At 41.8% G+C, this 19,392-nt stretch overlaps 1 protein-coding gene across 3 annotated transcripts in view; it reads right to left on the reverse strand.

Annotated features, from left to right (window-relative positions):
* The window catches only part of FLT1 (fms related receptor tyrosine kinase 1), a 176,297-nt gene that overhangs the window by 140,759 nt on the left and 16,146 nt on the right, over window positions 1–19,392 (reverse strand). For 2 of the 3 annotated variants that reach the window (XM_059378154.1, XM_059378156.1), the window contains exons 2-3: window positions 9,789–9,885; window positions 9,210–9,436 (exon numbers count right to left, since the gene is read on the reverse strand). In XM_059378154.1, coding sequence (XP_059234137.1) covers window positions 9,210–9,436; window positions 9,789–9,885 — 324 coding nt within the window. Of the gene's footprint in view, window positions 1–9,209; window positions 9,437–9,788; window positions 9,886–19,392 lie in introns of those variants that run through there. The other variant, XM_059378155.1, reaches the window with a different exon arrangement.

Here is a 19,392-nt window from a genome sequence, read left to right on the forward strand (position 1 = left end):
CTTAGCCAGCTGGCGTGCCAACATTTTCTGGTAGGGAGACTCAGGAGTATCAGAAAATGCTCTCTTTCTGAGGGCAGGGCCGGAACGTTTGGCAGGTACCACCAAGGGCTAAAGTCGAATTCCTAGGAATATGCTAGGTGAACACAAGTTCTGGGGCAGGGACCAAGAAGAGAAGGTGCAACACCCCTGATTGTCAATGAATCTGCCAAGAGGAGTGGCTTCTATCCCAATCACACATACATGTTCTCTACAGCCAAAGACTCTTACTATCTAATGACAAAATGTCATTAGAAACGAACTATGAAACGGCAGGGCTTGAAGATACTGAGAAGGCGTTCTATCATATTTTCACAGAGCTGGAAAGGAGAATGGATAAGAGTTAAATTACTCTTCTCTAAACTCTCACCATGTGGTCCTCATCAGCTGTCCCCAGTGACAGACAGAATGGATAATCTCCATCATGCCTGCGCCCTAGAGGGAGTACAGAGCTGAAAGGCAGAGGGGTCTGTTTCCCAAGGAAAAACCTGCCATTCCAATCAACAGTGTCATCAGTGTATATTTTAAACCCTAGAAATATTTCTTTCTCCTTTTATACAAATTCCTCAAATGAGAAAAAAGGAAGGGAAAAAAACAAAAAACAAAAAAACAAAAAAACACCATCCCAGCAAAACCTGGCCTCGCACGAAGTTTCTGATGAAGCTGTATGCCAGAGTGTTCCTAGGAATTCTTTATAGCAGATCATTTGTAGTACAATTTTGGAAATGCATACCAGGCTCAGACTGCTGCGGTTTGAGGAAGCCCACCTGTGTTTCCAAAGACCAAGAGTCCAAACTCTGTTCACCTCAATGTGTTCCTCTGTCTCCTGAGCAAATATATCAGGCAACGATGTAAAAAGAATAAGAAACACAATCTATCAGCTGACCTGGCTTCATTCTTTGCTTCCTGGTTTTGCAAGGTGACTTGAAAGTTTTCTTCACAACAACTTTGGGCTGAAGAGACTACTGGGGCAGGAATCTTAGACTGCCCCCAGACCAAAACTCTGGAAAGCCATTCTTACTGAAAGATCCCATGTTAGAATAAATGCAAGTTTCAGAAAATAAGGGGCAGGAGCCACAAGATAGGGATAGAGATGAAGTGAGTAAGGGAGGTGTGGGGAGAAGCTCTTCAGAGGGGCCGGGGGAGGGGAGAATGGCTACAGGTTGAAAACTGACGCTTAAACCTGGAGATGACTCTAGACATTAATCCAGCAATCACAGATAATGTCATTGATTTGCCAAGGAATCCAGACCTAAAGAATTCACCCAACTAGTGTAGCTAAGAGTTTTGGTTTTGAATTTTTTCTTCCTGCAAGACGTAAACTGTTTAAGCATCTTTTTCCCTTGGAGGAGAATTTTGATGAATAGAAACAATATTTTCTCCTTCAAGTTTCACGGAAATATGATGGTGGCTGCACTGAAATGTTTTTCGAAGCGCAGGAAGTTCGTTCAGCCTTGCGATGCCCTCCCCGCCCATCACGGATCTGCCCTGCATGGGGCGGTGCGTCTGGCTGATGCAATCCGAAGCATGAAGACATCCCCTTTCAGGTTAGGCCGGAGGGCTGACATCCTCTCTGCATGCTCCCCTACAAATACTGTCATCACTACTGTGGAAGAGATGGAAGCCACAAGGCTCTAAGTACATGGGCAGGTCACTACTCTTTCCACTGATGTCCCCGATTGTGACAATGGCTTGCTGTCTGCCCTACCAGGATGGCAAATGAGGCAACAAACACCGACCGCCCAGATGTCACCCAGCTAAGCAGTGTCCACCGAGCATGTCACGCGGGCCCCACTGGGTGTGAGAATGGGGAAGGGGCCCGATGGAGGGCAGTGTTGGGATGCAGGCTTCACAGAACCCATAGAACTGCAGGCTTCACAGGCACCCTCAGTAAGAGGGTCGGAGGAGTCCCTGTTATTCCTTGGAAAGACCCAGTTTTAAGCAACAGTTATTCCCTAAAAAAGATAAACCTGTGCTCACAAATCTATTTGGGGTCACGGTCATAGACCACAGGGACTCCCCAAATCGTAAGATCCCCCAACTTCGCTCTTTGTGCTGGCACAGAATAAGCAACAGGGCCTGGTACCTAGTAGGGGTGCAAGCCCCCTCTGCAGATGGATCCCACTTGCCCATGGCACCTCCAGGGTCAGACCCGTTGGTGGGAAACACCATTTCAGGGCTGTGGTGGGCAGAACACACAGCTGCGGTACAGAGCCAACAATAGGAGGACAGGGCTTACCCCACTACTGAGTTCTATGCAGACGTCTGTTTTAGAAGTGGTGTGCCAAAAACACCATAGTGCGGGGCACCTGAGTGGCTCAGTCAGTTAAGTGTGTGCCTTCAGCTCAGGTCATAATCTCAGGATCCTGGGATAGAGCCCCATATCGATCCCTTGTTCCATGGGGAGCCTGCCTCTCTCTCTCCCTCTGCCAGCTGTTTCCCCTGCTTATGCTCTCTCTCTCTCTGTCAAATAAGTAAATAAATAAATAAAAAATTTTAAAACAACAACAACAACCATAGTGCTTCTATAACTGGTGCTCTTTTCCTTTTTTTTTTTTTTTTTAAGAATTTATTTATTTATTTGACAGACAGAGATCACAAGCAGGCAGAGAAGCAGGCAGAGAGAGAGGAGGAAGCAGGCTCCCCGCTGATCAGAGAGCCTGATGCGGGACTCGATTCCAGGACCCTGAGATCATGACCTGAGCCGAAGGCAGAGGCTTAACCCACTGAGCCACCCAGGTGCCCCTGGTGCTCTTTTCCTAAATAAAAAGTACAGATAGGACCTACCTTGTCTAAACCAGGTTAACACTTTCATACATTTACCTGTTTAAACTTTGATCAGTTTGAAATTTTAAACATATTTATTCTGAGTTCCACAATAAGACACACATTTCACATCAGACCCTCTGAACTTCTGTTTCCACCTTACATACACGCGCGCACACACAGACACGCTTATGTCTTTTACCTGTATGTGGGTATGTGTGTGTGCATATGTGTGTAAGATAGAAACACAAGTTTTATTTAAAAATGCTTCCTCAGGGCACCTGAGTGGCTCAGTGGGTTAAGCCACTGCCTTCAGCTCAGGTCATGATCTCGGTGTCCTGGGATCCAGTCCCGCATCAGACTCTCTGCTCAGCGGGGAGCCTGCTTCCTCCTCTCTCTCTCTTCCTGCCTCTCTGCCTATTTGTGATCTCTCTCTGTCAAATAAATAAATAAAATCTTAAAAAAAAATGCTTCCTCAAACAATACTTACCCTTACCTATTGTGATATACTTGGATATTTTCCATTCTATTCTGCTCTTCCTTTTTTAACGCTGACTACAATCCATCAATTTGATTCCACAGACCATTATCTTGTTGGGATGTACATTTTTTTTTTAAGATTTTACTTATTTATTTGACAGAGAGATCACAAATAGGCAGAGAGGCAGGCAGAGAGAGAGGAGGAAGGAGGCTCTCCACTGAGCAGAGAGAGCCCAATGTGGAGCTCAATCCCAGGACCCTGGGATCATGACCTGAGCCGAAGGCAGAGGCTTTAGCCCACTGAGCCACTCAGGCGCCCCGGGATGTACATTTTTTAAAGCCCTAGTCAACTTGGTACACAGAGAGAGCTATATCTCTCTCCCATGTCGCATGAGCTAGAACACAGCTGTGGAACAGTGTGTATGCAGATGGCCCCAACTGGGCTCTGTTCCCCACAAGTGACAACACAAATTTCTCTGGGATGGGGATTTGTGGCTCTAAGGTCCATCGCTCAGAAAAACACTCTGCCACCAGCTTAACCTATCATTCCTCAAAAAGAAAAAAAAAAGAAAAAAGATACTGAATCTGAAATTTAAAAAAATTTTAATAACTAATATATATTCTAAAAAATTAAAATAACAATTAGTTTAATAGTTTGAAGGCCCTGGTAGCTGGAACTTGAGTGGAGTGGGAATAGCTAGGGATCGGACCTAGATCCCCGACCTGGCTTGTCATTTTCTTAGTTCTGTCTTCTGAAGGTCACAGAGGCTGTTCTCTTGTATATAAAATGGAAGAAATAATACCAACATAGTTTATCTCAGAGATCATTATGTAAAAGCGCTTTAGGAAAATCAGTACAAGTGAGAACACAAGACCCTTCTCAGAAGGTCTGTGTCTCCACCACCCAGCCAGGGAGAGCTTTCTCTCATTTACATGAAGGCATGACAATTGTTTTCTCCCAGGATACCTGGAAAACACTTTTTAAAGAAACCTCTATGCCCAACATGGGGCTTGAACTCATGACCCCACCATCAAGAGTCCCTCTACCGACTGAGCCAGGCAGGCACCCGGCCTTTCCTAGAATATCTGAGTCGACAGAACCTCTACTACTTTTCAGTGATGTACCTAGTGGGTCTGATAGTTTTGGGGTTTTTTGTTTGTTTTTTTACCTAAAATGAAGCTGCTATGCACATCTTAGCAGTTTGACACAAATGAGAGAAAATCTGTCGGGAAAATGCCGCAACCCCTTTCCTTTCATAGACTCAGAGAGAAAAACAATCAGGCAAAGAAAAGCAGAAAAAAAGAGACAAGTTTCTCTTAGGGGAAGAAGTAGAGGATACTCACCCAATAATCACACACACACACACACACACACACACAATTTCTTTCCCCTTTTCAATTATTATTTTTTAAGAAAAGACGTTCTACTTTAAAGAGCCCTGAAAGGCTTGGTTGTGGAGGGAGGAGGAATTCAGGCTGACTTCACTGTGTGGGGAGCTCAGCATGCCAAGTTCAAGGTCTTCCTAACTAAACCGGAGACGCTGACAAGATAGCACAGACTTCGGAGATGCCATTAAAAACTCTTCTGCTCAACTTTCTTACTTTATGGCCACAACTCATATATTACAAAACTAATTTCAAAGAAATCCTCCAACTTTTAGGAAAGGCTGAGCTGCCGCCAATTTCTCATGTATACGAGAGGGTCAGAAAAGCCACGCTAAAGCATTCGTTCTCTCCGAAGGGGATAAACACCACCTAAGGAGGCCTTACATTACTATTCATCTAGAAATCTCTCTGTTTTGCAATTAGCAAAGCATGGAGGAGTGCTTTACAATCTGTTTTTCTTTATGACCCAGAATTCTGCAGCTGTAGTTATGGGGAGATTCCATTCATTTTGCTAAGCAATTTTCTAGAACGTATACAGTATTTTTTCAGGTACTGCCATTTATCAAGAATAAGCCAAGGGTATACCAAAAGAGGGGGATGACTGTCTTCCCATCAGTGTAATTCAGGGACACAGAGCTCTACTTGGCTATGGGTACAAGCCGCCCAAGCACCCGTCCAGAATTCCGAGGGTCTCTGACTCCTCTTCCTCACCCACCGTGACGCAACCGCTCACCACGGCCAACTGAATCCCTCCACCCCTTTTCAATTCCCCTTCTCTCCTTCCCCACAGCTCTCAGAGTAACCTCGGACCACAGCTCCCTGGCATCAATGCGCACAATAGCCCCATCCCTGGTCTTCCCACCTCTGCCTTCCCCTCTCTGGATCTCCTTGTGCCACTGAGACTCTCAAAGGAAAAATCTGACTACCTTACTCTGCGGCTAATAGTTTTGCTGTCGCTCCCCCTTATAGCTTCAACGTGAAATGGATCTTGGGTTCCTCACTTGTAAAATGAAGAGAGACATGCTTTCCGGGGTTGTTGTGGGAATTAAATGGCATAATGTAAACAAAACCATTTGTTGAAACGAAACTTCTTACAAATGTAAGACGTTATTACATTAAAGGAAATGGTAATTTACCAGAAAATTCAGCAATTAAAGTGGTTAAACATAATTACTTGAATAATTAAATTGATGTAATGTATTATGTCAGAGGCTTGGTGGACTTTATAAAAGCTGTAATGCCAAAGCAGTGAGGTTGATTTCTCTGTACATCACATATCAGATGCTATGTCCGAATCACTGCTCAGGTGGGAAATGTGCCCATTACCCAGCAGGCCGTCAACGATGTCTAGATGATAGTTTGGTTATAATTCACGTGCTAGCTCTACACAGACAAAGCTATACAGCCCTGATTCTTTTTCTTGGAGCCCCATCAGACTACAAATCTAGGTCTTTTTCAAAAGATTAATCTAACACTGTTTCTCCACTTCATGGAAAGCAAAGTGAAAAGCCAATACATCCACAGATGTTTATCAGGGCAGAAACTCTCCAAACAGAACAATGAGCTCTGAAGTAAATATTCAACAGTAATAAATAAGTGATAACCAGTTAGCACCTAGTGAGTAATAGCAGCTGTGTATCAGGACCTGGTTGGAGTTTTATTAACACTAGAGACAATTGTGAGTCATGGGGGACAAGTTTTGTGCTCCTGAATGAAATTAAACTTGCAATGTAGTAAGTATTCAATTAAAATGGAAGCATAAGACCAACTTTTTTGGGGTGCCTGGGTGGCTCTGTCGGTTAAGGATCTGCCTTCAGCCCAGGTCATGATCCCAAGGTCCTGGTATTGAGTCCCAGATCCGGCTTCCTGCTCAGTGGGGAGCCTGCTTCTCTCTCTCTGTCTCTGCCTCTCTCTCTGTCTCTCATGAATTTTTTTTTTTAAAGACCAACTTTTTTTTTAAAGGAATTGATACAATAATGAAAACATGAAATTCATAAAATGTTAGGCTATTTGAAAAAGTTACCGTTGCTTATAAATTATATCACAGCTCCCTTGGACTTCAGGAGAGTGTGTTTTGAGATCAACAGCACTATCGGGAGAGACCACAAAACCAGCATTACTACTCAGGGCCCAGTTCAACAAGCATGTAGAAGGTAAAAGTGAAGATAGCTGAACATTGTTTTTTAGGAAAAAAAGATAAAAGAGATTTTTTTGTTTGTCTGTTTTTTACTCATTTAAGTATTTGATTTGAAAGTCAGACTCTGATAAACCCACAGGAGACAGTTTTATGAGACTTTTCGTATGAATGAATTTTTCCCTCTTTCCCCTTGAGAGCTGGGAATAAAAGTGTTTTCTTTCCTCTGCTAGTGCCAGAAAGAATGTAACATACTATGTAGAACTAGAAAAAGAGAACAGATGGCTGAGTTTTTTATTTGTTTCACCACTATCAAACTTGGTGTCTGCTTTCTCCCCGAGCTGCAGAAGTAGCTGTCTGGAGGTCTGTCCGGCTCTGCACCTTTTGCACCCTACCCATTTCCTGCCTACCACCCTCGCTTCCCTCCTATGGACGTAGGCTGACTTCCCCAAGCCAAGATCCCAGGCTGACCTCCCCCTCGGACTTTCAAGCACATTGGCTATGTTCCTATGATGGAGCACTGCTAGTAAGTTGTAATTGACCCCCATCCCCGACCCTGGAGAAGTGCAAAATGTAAAAACAGGAGTTTGGAAGAAACGAATGCAGAAAAAGTGGCTTGGTCTCGATCAGGCTGATAAAAGCTAAAAAGAGGTTTCTGACAGCACCCTAAGCTGTTCCACTGTCTCCTAAAACAGGAGCTCTGAATCTGGATTTTTTTTTTTAAGATTTTATTTATTTACTTGACAGAGAGAGATCACAAGCAGGCAAAGAGTCAGGCAGAGAGAGAGGAAGGGAAGCAGGCTCCCTGCCGAACAGACAGCCCAACGAGGGGCTTCATCCCAGGACCCTGGGATCATGACCTGAGCTGAAAGCAGAGGCTTTATTTAACCCACTCAGCCACTCAGGTGCCCCTGGATTGTTTTTTTTTTTTTTTTTTTTTAGATTTTATTGAGTTATGACAGAGAGAGACAGTGAGAGAGGGAATATACACACGGGGAGCTGGAGAGGGAGAAGCAGGCTCCCAGGGAGCCTGATATGGGGCTCAATCCCAGGACCCTGGAATCATGACCTGAGCCAAAGGCAGATGCTTAATGACTGAGCCACCTAGGCACCCCTGAATTATGGGTTATTATACGTTACACTTGGGTGAAACACTATCTAGTTGCCTTACTTCAAAATATAAAGAATCCTGCCAAAACATAATTCTGTGGTTTTGCCTTCTATGGGAAGTCTCACTGGGAAATAGACCCACCATATTGTATATTTAGGCTACTGACACGGGTGGTGGCTTGTCCTGTTTTGGTTTTTCAATTTGATTTTGTGCCTGAGGTGCCTACTAACTTTGTTTTTTGTTGTCTAGAGCCTCAGGGGTTTTTGGGTTGTTTTTTAAAAATCCCATTTAGTAAGCTTTGGAAATTGGCTGGAACTGATTAACCAGGAAGAACAAAATGACAGGCCATTTTCCTTATTCTTTCTTGGGCATCCATTTCTACCGTCAATTGATATTTCCTTAAGGATTTTGCATTTCTTCCCTCTGAGTAGCACTTCATATGTTCATTTTTTTTTTAAAAAAGATTTTATTTATTCCGCAGAGATCACAAGTAGGCAGAGAGGCAGGCAGAGAGAGAGAGGAAGAGAAGCAGGCTCCCTGCTGAGCAGAGAGCCCAACGCGGGGCTCGATCCCAGGACCCTGAGATCATGACCTGAGCCGAAGGTAGTGGCTTTAACCCACTGAGCCAACCAGGCACCCCATATATGTTCATTTTTTAAGGAGTGAAAAAGAGTACCATAAAAACGGTAATTGGAAAATGATTCGTTTTTGCCTTTTGCCCTTTCTACAATATAAGGTTACATGCCAGTTCTTATGTCATTATAATAGTTGCTTAATGAACACGAAATACAACAACATTATTGGAACCAACTCTGTAACATTCAAGGGATGTTAGCAGCATTACATATTTAAATCTGGTAGAAAAAGCAGTATTTTACAATTGTGACATTTAAGTGAATGCAGTTGTGCTGAAGGACAAAAAAAAATCTTATATTCTGTTTTGCTCTTCTAGATAATTAAGACATAGAACTAAAATCTTGTCATTCATTTATTCATCCAGCTATGCTACATGCCAGCCACTGTTCTAGGAACTATGGATACATCTGTGAGCAAAACAGACAAGAGACAAGAGTCTCTCCCTGCAGGGAACACACAATTGACCCTGTGTCCTTGAAAATCATGGTTGAAATTGACCCTGAAGAAATGCATTAAAAATGCATTCCACCAATTTCCAGGGCAGAAGATCTTTCTTGGCCCATTTCCTTCATCACTAGGAATGCCCACTTTCCAGGGGCATGGGGCGATTTTACCCACTGCAAAGGGTAATAAACAGAATGTAGAAAATGGAAACCCTACCATTAATAAATATGTAGATCCTAGATTCTGTTTTCCTCTTCTTTGAAGCAGGTATGGATAGATATTTGCAGCTGTAGAAGCCAGTGTGGTTTGCCTGAGCCGCATTCAAGGTCAGAGTACTGCAGAACTGTTTGCCATTTCTTCCACAGGCCGATTTAGCTATGCTCAGCCTTTTGCTTTCCTTTCTCAGTGTTTCAGGCAAAGACCATGAATGGGCGGCTTCCCCTCTGCAATCACAGATAAGAAAACAAAACACAGTTAGGGCTGGGGCCAGGTCCTAAGCATCCATATCATTAGGAAGCGCTATTCTGAGGGTCTTGAAATATTAGAAAGCTTTTAAACAACTTGGAAGAAAAATGCAAAGATGTTCGTTCAGGCCATTGCTTCCCTGTTACCCCTCCAATGAGTGAGTCTCTCCTGGTGAAGCTGGATACATGCGGCTTGCACTTGGCATAGTACAAGAGACCACTTGTGTCCCCACCTTTGTTCTCTGAAAGGCAACCCCTTCTACTCTGCCAGGGAATGATTTGGCCTTAGAAAAGGCAACCAAGTTATTCCCAAACCAACACCGTCACTTACCTACATCTGAGAAGCAGCGTCTGGCCTGCTTGCACGACGTGCTGGGTGCCTTTTAAACTCAGTTCAGGACCTTTTAATTTTGAACCTGAACTATATCCTGGAAAACAAATTTTGGAAATGTATTATTTGCAAATTGTCTTCTCATGGTTTCTTAAAGTCGTCTCTTTCCGTGAAGGCAAATTTAAGCTTTAACTTACTTACATTTGCAAAAACGTACATATAATATTAACTTGTCTTAATTCACTAATGTTTTCTAGTCCAAGCCTTGTTCACAAATATATATCCCAGTTTACCAAATCATTTAAATAATATCCAAAAACCCAGTGATCCAGAACATTAATAGATTCAAACAGATTCCTAAATGCAGCTGAGAATATAAAGTGACATTAAAAACTCTCAGGATTAAATGTCTAATTAAATTTAGTGTCATTCATAACTGAACTTCTACCATGGTGGGTCATCAGGTCCTACAGGCCTCGCTGATCTTCCTTTCCAAATACAAACAAAGTATAGAAGCTTTCTGGGTTCTAGACATAGCTCAATGATTAGTAAGGCCATGATATTTTGGGCGAGTCATTTCTCTTTCTGAACCAGTTTCCTCTTTCAGAAAACCAATTATAGACCAACAATCAGTTTTAGAAGTCTTTTGGTTTGTCTTACATAATCTCCAAGTTCCCTCTATCATGGAAAGAGAAAAAGGGAACTATTCACCCCTACGTGACATTTGACAAGCATACTTCATGGGGAATGTTGTGAGATAATGAGATAAGCCAAGCGGAGGTGCCTGGAAATCTACACATGTCTATACAACACGATAATAACATCCACCCTAGGGACTCTGTGTGACATCAGCCGAGCCAAGTCTCTCTCTCCAGAGCTCAGTTTTCTTATCTGGAAAATGAGAGATGGGGTTAGATGACCTTAGATCCCTGACTTCTTTTCTGACATTTCCAGTCCCGTGATCTTGGAGCCACGGATGCTATGGAGGGTGATCCTCTCCTGAAGCGGCCTTGGGCATGAACTCATCATAATAAATATTAATAAGGATCTCTCCTGCCTCTTCCTCCCTCCACCCCCTCCCCCTACGGAGGCAGCTGGACATGCCTGGCAAAAGCAGATCAGGGGCCCAGGATTAGCAAAGACAAGCGTGAGGGAATGGATATTCTTAGAAGAAAAGTTAAGCCAATCCTGGAGCCATTCTTTAGGAATACTTTTTTACTTAAAAAAATAGGTACATGCAGTAGAATTCATGACAGAAGACCAAGCTGAATCCTCTAGGCTTTGATGTCAGATCACAGATCTGTGAGATGAGATACACATATCAAATTCCACGGTTAAGTCTAGCAGTGCTCTCTAGTGTTACTTGTGGGTCCTAGTATCACAAGGAAAATTAGACTCTGTTTTAAAAATATGCATTTGAAGTTTAATTTCTCCATTTACTAGCTCATTGGCCTTGGCCTGCTGTCATTGTTGCTTCTTAGTATCTTCAGGCATAAAATCGGAAAACCCATGATCTACCTTGCAGACATGGTATGTGGATTCAGAGCTCGGTCCTCTAAGTGAAGGTGCTGCCCTGGTGTGGGGGAGATGCCCAGTCACTGCCATCTAGCAGAACTGCTTCCCCCACTTCCTGCCAGAGAATATTTTGCTGAGATGTAATTGCGAAGATATTAATTTAATGGATATGGACACTTCATTTCTGATGTTGCTGGTGGATACAAATTAACATAAAAATAACCTTTATACACAATAGGTCCTGGTATCAAATGACTGCTAGGGAAAAAAAAAAATGAATCGATATTAACTAATTTAAATTAAAATCACTGTTTCATATAGATCTAACTGGTCCATCAAACCACCCCAGAGAACAAGTCAACCCATTCAGGGACTCAGCAAAGCATTTTGTACTTTATTCATCTTTATGAGTTTCCTGAGGCAACAGATAGCTCAACCTTAGTGATCCACAGGAACACTAAGATTTTCTAAAGCCACAGCCAGGAACTGATAACACCTATCCTGAAAAAATTTCCAGGTCAGAATAGTTTCTGCCCTTCTTTATGGCATGGAATTCTGGAGATTTCATTGAGTAGTTGTTCATGTGCTGGAAAAAATCCAGCAAAGTTGCCTGTGGAAAATTCTGGCATGACTTAGACAGGTCTCTATGGTTTATGTGGAGATGGTGTGCTTTCTCATCCAGGAGAAGCCAGGGGAAAGAAGCCTCCCTTTTCATGACAGGAGGTGAATCCCAGTGCCTGCCAGTTCATTTCCAAATCATATGAATCTTTATCAGCACCCTAGAAAACCAATACTCCTGACCCTTATCAGAAAGAAGCTTTGACCTCAAAGACCCAAATCACAGCCATCCACACGCTCCTCTCTGCACTCCCCATTCCATCCTTCCACCCAAAGAAAGCAACAAAACGGACTGGTTGGTTAAATAAGACACAGAAAACACTGGAGTTATTGGAAAGTTTAGGAGGAAAATGCTAAGAAAAATGTTTTGCTATATAGTCTCCACTGACATCAATGAATTTTGCACTCAGAATGAGGAAGCTAGGGTAAAGAAGTTGATCAGACAAAGGAAAGGAAAAGTAGAAGGAGACTATTTCCAAGTAACTGGACACTGTGAGTATACCATCATTCTTCAATTAATAGGGAACTAGAATCTCATAAAAATTAATGGAGGTGCCAAGACTACAGTCTAACAGGAAAACTCATAGGGAAAAAGGAAAGTGAAATATTTATTCCTCAAATGCTCTGAAGTCACCTTAGGTCTTAAAACATTTCTTTAAAGCAATTGACTGTCCATACCCTTACTTGAGTAATGAAGACCTGACTAACATTTTTTGAGTATCTACTGTAGGTCAGTATTTCCTCCATTTCAGTAGTGATCTACGCAAAAATGTAAAATGTAAACAAGTACATATCCATAGCCACATGAAAACCAGTTTGCTCTCTGCAGCAAGTAGCTCCGAGTCACACTGCCCAATTAGAAACAAATCCCCAGGTTACTTATTTCCAAGGGTGGAGTGCTAGAACTGAACAGGAGTTCTCCCCCTGTGATGCTCAGATGGGGATCGGAACTTTCTACTGTTTGCCATGGTGGCCTAAAAGTCTGGTTGAACCAAATAATTGTCCCTTGGTGATTAGGTGGTCTGTGAACCACTGTTTCCATCAAAGTCCACTACAATATAGAGCAGTGTCCCCTCGTCTGCAGGGACACATTCCAAGTCACCAAGTGGATGCCCGAAACCACAACAGCACCCAACACTCCAGGTACTGTGTTTTTTCCCATATATAGACACCTGTGATACAGTTTAATTTATAAAGTTGGCACAGTAAGAGATTAACAATGATAAGTCATAATAAACTAGACCAATTATAACCACATACTGCAATAAAAGTTATGTGAAGGCTTCTCTCTTTCTCAAAATATCTTCTTGTACCGCACTCTCCTTCTCCGATGAGGATGGGAGATGATAAAAGGCCTACGTGATGACACGAAGGGAAGGGGGCCGATGTGGGCGCGGTGCGGCTATTAATGACCTTCTGACCTTATGTCTGAAGGAGGATCACAGCTTCTGGGCCACAGCTGACTTCAGGTGACTGAAACTGTGGAAAGCAAAACCACACGGGGGGTGGGAGGGATCGCTGCCGTTAAGACAGGCAAAGAGATGTCCTACTGTCAGGAGAATTATTATTTAAAACAAAACAAAAAACCATACAGACCATGGAAGTGGGCTTTACCACATGCTTCTTAGAATAATTAGAATCAGCTATCAAGCACTGCAGTGCAATAGCCCTAAAAAACCATACTGTGTGCAGGGACGTAGGTGAACCTCGAAACGGGTATTATTCTTGTCTGAATATTTTCTTCACTGTCATTCTGTTCTGTATTGTCTGGCAGGTTGAGAGAGAATAGAACATTATGACTCTTTGACGAAAAGTCCTTCCTTCCCCACACGCCGAACCTCTACTGGAATGCCCTCACCAAGATGGTTCCAAAACACGGCTTTCTGTCCTACCTTCATTTCGTCCCGCAGAACAGAGTGCTTTCTTGGACTTTGGGGGGAAGAGTGAGTACAGTTCCAAGTAAAGTACGGCTTTATTTTGCAATCAAACCCAGCCAAACCCAGATGAGCCAGGCTCTTTCTTCAGAGCCACCCCTGCTGGATCCTGACGGAGCAAACTTGCCCTAGGTCGCTGGGAACAAGGCAGCCTGGCCTATCACTTTTAAGACTGAAAGAAGATGCTTCTGCAGAGTTGGGCTAAAAGCATTTAGCCCATGAGAAAACTGATGTTTATTGACCTAAGCAAAAACAGCTGAATGAATATAACTTCAAGACAAACCTCTTAGCCCCTCTTCCTTCTAGATGCCACCCCTCCCGTCACCTCTACTATATCGAACTCCAAGGGTTATTCTCTGTAAGAAAGGGCCTTAGCTAAAGATCAATCATGAAATGTCCACGTTTTTCCCTTTTTGATTTAGAGTCAGTCGTCTCCCCGGTTCAGCTACTAGCTTTGCTGTGGCCATGGGTACACACTTAAGCCTCAGATTCTCCACCTGCCAATGGGGGCACGAGGGACAGGGGATGGCCTCAGATTTTTAGAATTCTGTCCAGCCTAAAAATTCTATGACCCTGAGATTACAGTGTTTGATACCAATGTGCAAGTTAGAAGTCACATCAAAGAAATAATTATGACTAATAAAAAGACAAATAACCCAATTTAAAAAATAGACAAAGGATCTGAATAGACCTTTTTCCAAAGAAGATTTATAAATGGCCACCAATAAGCACATGAGCAGATGCTGGAAAAAAATGCAGGAAAAATGCAAATCAAAACAACAGTAAGACAGCACTTCAAACTTCCTAGGTTCAATTAAATGAAAAAAGACAGACAATAACAAGTGTTGGTGAAGATGTAGGGACATTGGAGCGCTCACATGGTATTGGTCACATTATAAAATGGTACCATCACTTTGAAAAACAGTATGGTGTTTATTCAAATGGTTAAACACTGGTTAAACATACAACCCAGCGATTCTACTCCTAGGTATCTAGGTATCTATCCAAGAGAACTAAAAACATATGTCCACATAAAAACTGGTGCACAAATGTGTACCTACAGCAGTATTACTCTTAACAGCCAAAAAGTAGAAACAACCGTAATGTCTGTCAATGACAAACAGATAAACAAAATGTAGCCTATCCGGACAATGGAATATTACTTGGCAATACAAAGGAATGAAATACTTATACATCGTACTATTAGAAAACTCTTGAAGATGTGCTGGTGCACAGAGGAAAGGCCTTTGAAGATGGAGGGAGAAGGCAGCTGTCTACATGCTAAGGAGAGAGGCTTCAGAAGAAACGAAATCTGCCAACACCTTAAATTTGGACTTGCAGCTTCCAGACCGTGAGAAAATAAATTTCTCTTATTTAAGAACCCAAAGCAAAAACACTATGCTAAGTAAAAGCAGCCCATTACAAAAGGGCCACCTACTGAATGATTCCATTTGTATGAAATGTCTAGTATAGGCAATTCACAGAAAGTCCATTAGTGGGAGCCAGGAGCTGGGGGTAGTGTGGGATGGAGAGAGACTAATAGCAGGTATGGGTTTCTTTCTGGGGTGGTTAAAGTGTTCTAAAATGAGATAGTGGTGACAGTTGCCCAGCTCTGAATACAGTTAAAAATCATCGAATTATGCAATTTAGAATGGTGAGTTTTGGGACACTTGGGTGGCTCAGTCAGTTAAGCATCAGCCTTTGGCTCGGGTCATGATCCCAGGGTCCTGGGATCAAGTCCTGTACTGGGCTCTCTGCTCAGCATGGAACCTGCTTCTCCTTCTCCCTCTGCCTACTTGTGCTGCCCCCCAATAAATACATAAAATCTTAAAAAAAATAATAATAAAATGGTGAGTCTTACGGTATATGAACTCCACCTCTATAAAACTGTTTTTTTTTTTTAATGATTAAGTAATCACAGCAATAAGTTGAAGACACAGAATATGGAACTATTTTTCACTTTGCTGCCACAAATGACCCCATCGGTATTAGATTTTATACTAGTTACTTTTCCAGCCTAAAGCTTTAGAAGACTGATTTTAGAGAAATCATTTTTCCTCCATGCTCAGTAACATCACTCTTCTATGTATTAGAACTTTCACAAACATATTGCAGAAAACTCATTGTTTCCCTAAATTACAAACTTCTATATTTAATTTGATGTTAATTTTAAGTCACTTCTAATGGCCTGTTTTGAATTTTAACTATTTAAATTGGAATTCTAACAAATTGAGTCACATAAAAATTATGTTGTTAGAGCTCCCTGAAGAAACCTATTGGTGTTTCTTCCTATATTAAAATTGATTTCCAATTTATTTTTTTCATGCAAAGCTTTGTATATTAGATTTATTTCAAGCGAGATGCATCTGTCTTTGATTTCTGCATACCATGTTTTCAATAGTACATAATCCTACATGATAAATGACCTCTTTATCTAAGTATAAAGTCCCAAGTATCATGTTTCCAAAATGATTTTAAGACCATGAGCCTTTACCAAGGTTGTGTGAGGTTAATTAAACATAATTCATAATAAAAAAAGATATTCTTTCCCCAAGATATAGGCTATTAAAAGCTCAAGTCTCACAGACTAAATTTTAGAGAATCTTTCTGGCTGGTGGAAAGGCTGGGAGAAAGGTTAAGCCTGCAACTGCAGGTGAACCAAATTTCTAGAAACTACCATAATTTTGGTTTGGGCTATTAATTCCTACAGTGCTTCTAGTGCTTGGTAAAAAGCTAGATCTTGGTCTCAATCTCTGTGTTGTGCCTCTATTACAGTATTTATAAGTTAACACGAAGTGCAGATTGTAACTGAATGCACTATTAGAATGTCTGTCTTCTATGATGACCACATCACCAGCTAAGCTGACAGCACCCACTCTGATGAGGGGCACTCCACCGTGCATGTTGCTCTCGTTTGTGGCATGATGGAGAAAGACCGAAGGGTTCATATTCCATCCACCAACAGACCACATCAAAGATAGGAAAGCCACGGGGATTTGCATGGCAGCCACAGAACTTGAACCCCATGATTAGGCATGATATTCTTTTTCAAAAAAAAAAAATGTTTCCCGCAAAACAATTAGCATTGAGTCCAGGAAAACCCTAAAGAGAAAAGGCTGTTAACCTAAATACATAAACACACCTATCTATTTGGATTTCTGTCTGTGAAGACATCAACAAGTTTGTTTGAAGGGTGAGGGGAAGCAGGTAGAGTAGGGAAAGAGATTTGTGGGGAGGTGTTTGAATTTTCTCCATTATTTTAGGCATAGGGAAAGCTCTTTTTGGCTGGGATTTGGAAATTGACACGTACTTGGCAGTAGCAAGCTAGAAGTCACTGGCTTTTTGCTTTAGAGTTTTTGCCAAAGCAATCCCCAAGTGAAATGTCGAGCATCTGATCTCCACGCTTTACTAGAAGATTTAAAATAGTCATTTACATAGAATTTGTGTCTTGAATTCAAGGGTCAAAAAACAAGAAATCATTAGATGTTTAATTTCAGCAGTTAGTGTTAGCATCACCCTAGAGATATGTTCATTTGAATAATTCTGCTATAGTGCATGTTAGAGCTGTCTTACAATTTGTATTTAACTGTCAGTCGACAAAATCCATAAATAGCTTTGCAGTGCAAGGCACAGAGGACATCACACTATCTGCAAGTGACATGGCCGATGTCTAAAATCGTCAGAACCTGGGCAGTCTGCACCCTATCCATGAATTATTGGCGTTGTTCATTTTTCCTTTAGAAGTTACTTAAAAGAGAAAATTCTGTGTGGTTTAAGATGTTTACCAAGAAAGAAGTACTCTAATAACCTCGACGTTCTTACTATCAGTGTTTATAAGGGCGCGTCTCCAGTGTACCTCTCTGAGTTCTTTCCTTGACGCTGGATTCTCTCAGGGGTCATGGTGTAACGGGGCATCTTCATTTATCATCAGGCTTGTCACCGGGCTACCATCAGGAGCCTACCCTCCCAATGACCTATACCCGTGCACAGTTCCTTTTCATGTGACATCAGAGTTAATTAAGGTCGGTCAGTGAGAAATCTCCTGCTGACCAAGGAGGTACCTCCGCACCCCCCTCCAAAATGTTCTACTCCCACGCTGCTGTTCTTTTATTGAATGAGTTCAAAAACCACCTCCACAGAGCAGTCTAACAACATGTCATTTCAATTTACCATACAATGTCATGAAAGTTATCTGAGCTGCCTGGAGCAAGGGTCAAGATCTGGTTGACAGGGCACAAGACACGGCTCGGAAAGTATGTACTGGAGAAGTCTGGTAGACCATCCTCTGCTGATGTGAAGGGAGAGGAACACCCTAAAAACGCATAAAGATTTCGTCTGTTAGGTGGTGCTTCTCTATCAGTAGCAGGAAATGCATTACATTTGGAGCAGATCACCACCTGCCTCTGTTCTACCCAGTGATACTGTTCCAAAGACCGTGCGCAACTTGGCCTGACACCACCTCGGCCAAAACGTATTCATTTTCAGGCTGTGAACACCTGAAGTTCACAATGTATTCAATTTCAAATGTATTTTATTTATTTATTTAATGAATTAAATTCATGTATGTATAATTATTTTAAATCATTTCTATATATTTGTATATAATTATTTATCTGTAATTTGCAATTACAAAAATAATCTAAATAAAATTATTTAAGTGAATTCACAGTTCATTATGAATACGTGGAAAGAGATTGTTCAGGAAAGGTGCCTTTTCAATGAAAATGCATGCATGTTTGCAAGGTTAAATACACATGACTTGGTTTAACGGAAGTAACTGTTTTGTTAATCTTTCAGCACTTGGTAGATTCTTTAGAATCACAGGGCTCTAAAGCAAGGCACTGTGGTCAGTGACAGCATGCTTACAGACATGAGGGCATGTGGCTAGAGCTGCATTAGGAAGGATAATAGCATTAATAAAATGCCTGAAGTGCCTTAGCGTACCCTTCTCCTCTCTCATTTTTGTTTAGAAAGCCAAGTTTCAGTTCTCCAAAGGTACCCTCCATGTTATTTTCAAATACACAACTATTCCTGAAACTAACATAATGTTGTATATCAACTATACCTCAGTTTAAAATTTTTTTTCAATGGTTAAAACTTTTATACAAATGCAAACAAACAGTGATCAGTCTGGAAGCCTAGGACAATGTGTATGCAACCCACAGTTTGAAACCTCAAGTTTTCCCCATTCTGCTTGACATTAGGATTACAGTTTGGTCTACTACCAAATATTTTATCAAATGCTCTGTATTCATTGGTGCTCTTTGCCAAAGGGCCAGGCATCTATGAAGATGATGGGAGCAGGTACCCGAATTTCATGGACATGTTATTTACATTGCGGTCCCGGTGGGTTCCATTAGGAAGGAAAGCATCCTTCTCACACCAGAGAAGGTATGAGAAACATTTTATCAATTCAATAGGACCTTGCCATAGAATGGTTAAAGCAGAAGAACAGGAAGTGGAACTTTTACATTGTAGCATAGCCACTGCCTATTATATGTTATAACACAAATAATCTGTAGATGCATACACAGTTC

This window comes from Mustela nigripes, chromosome 15 (assembly GCF_022355385.1).
Source record: "Mustela nigripes isolate SB6536 chromosome 15, MUSNIG.SB6536, whole genome shotgun sequence".
Classification (NCBI taxonomy): Eukaryota; Metazoa; Chordata; class Mammalia; order Carnivora; family Mustelidae; genus Mustela; species Mustela nigripes.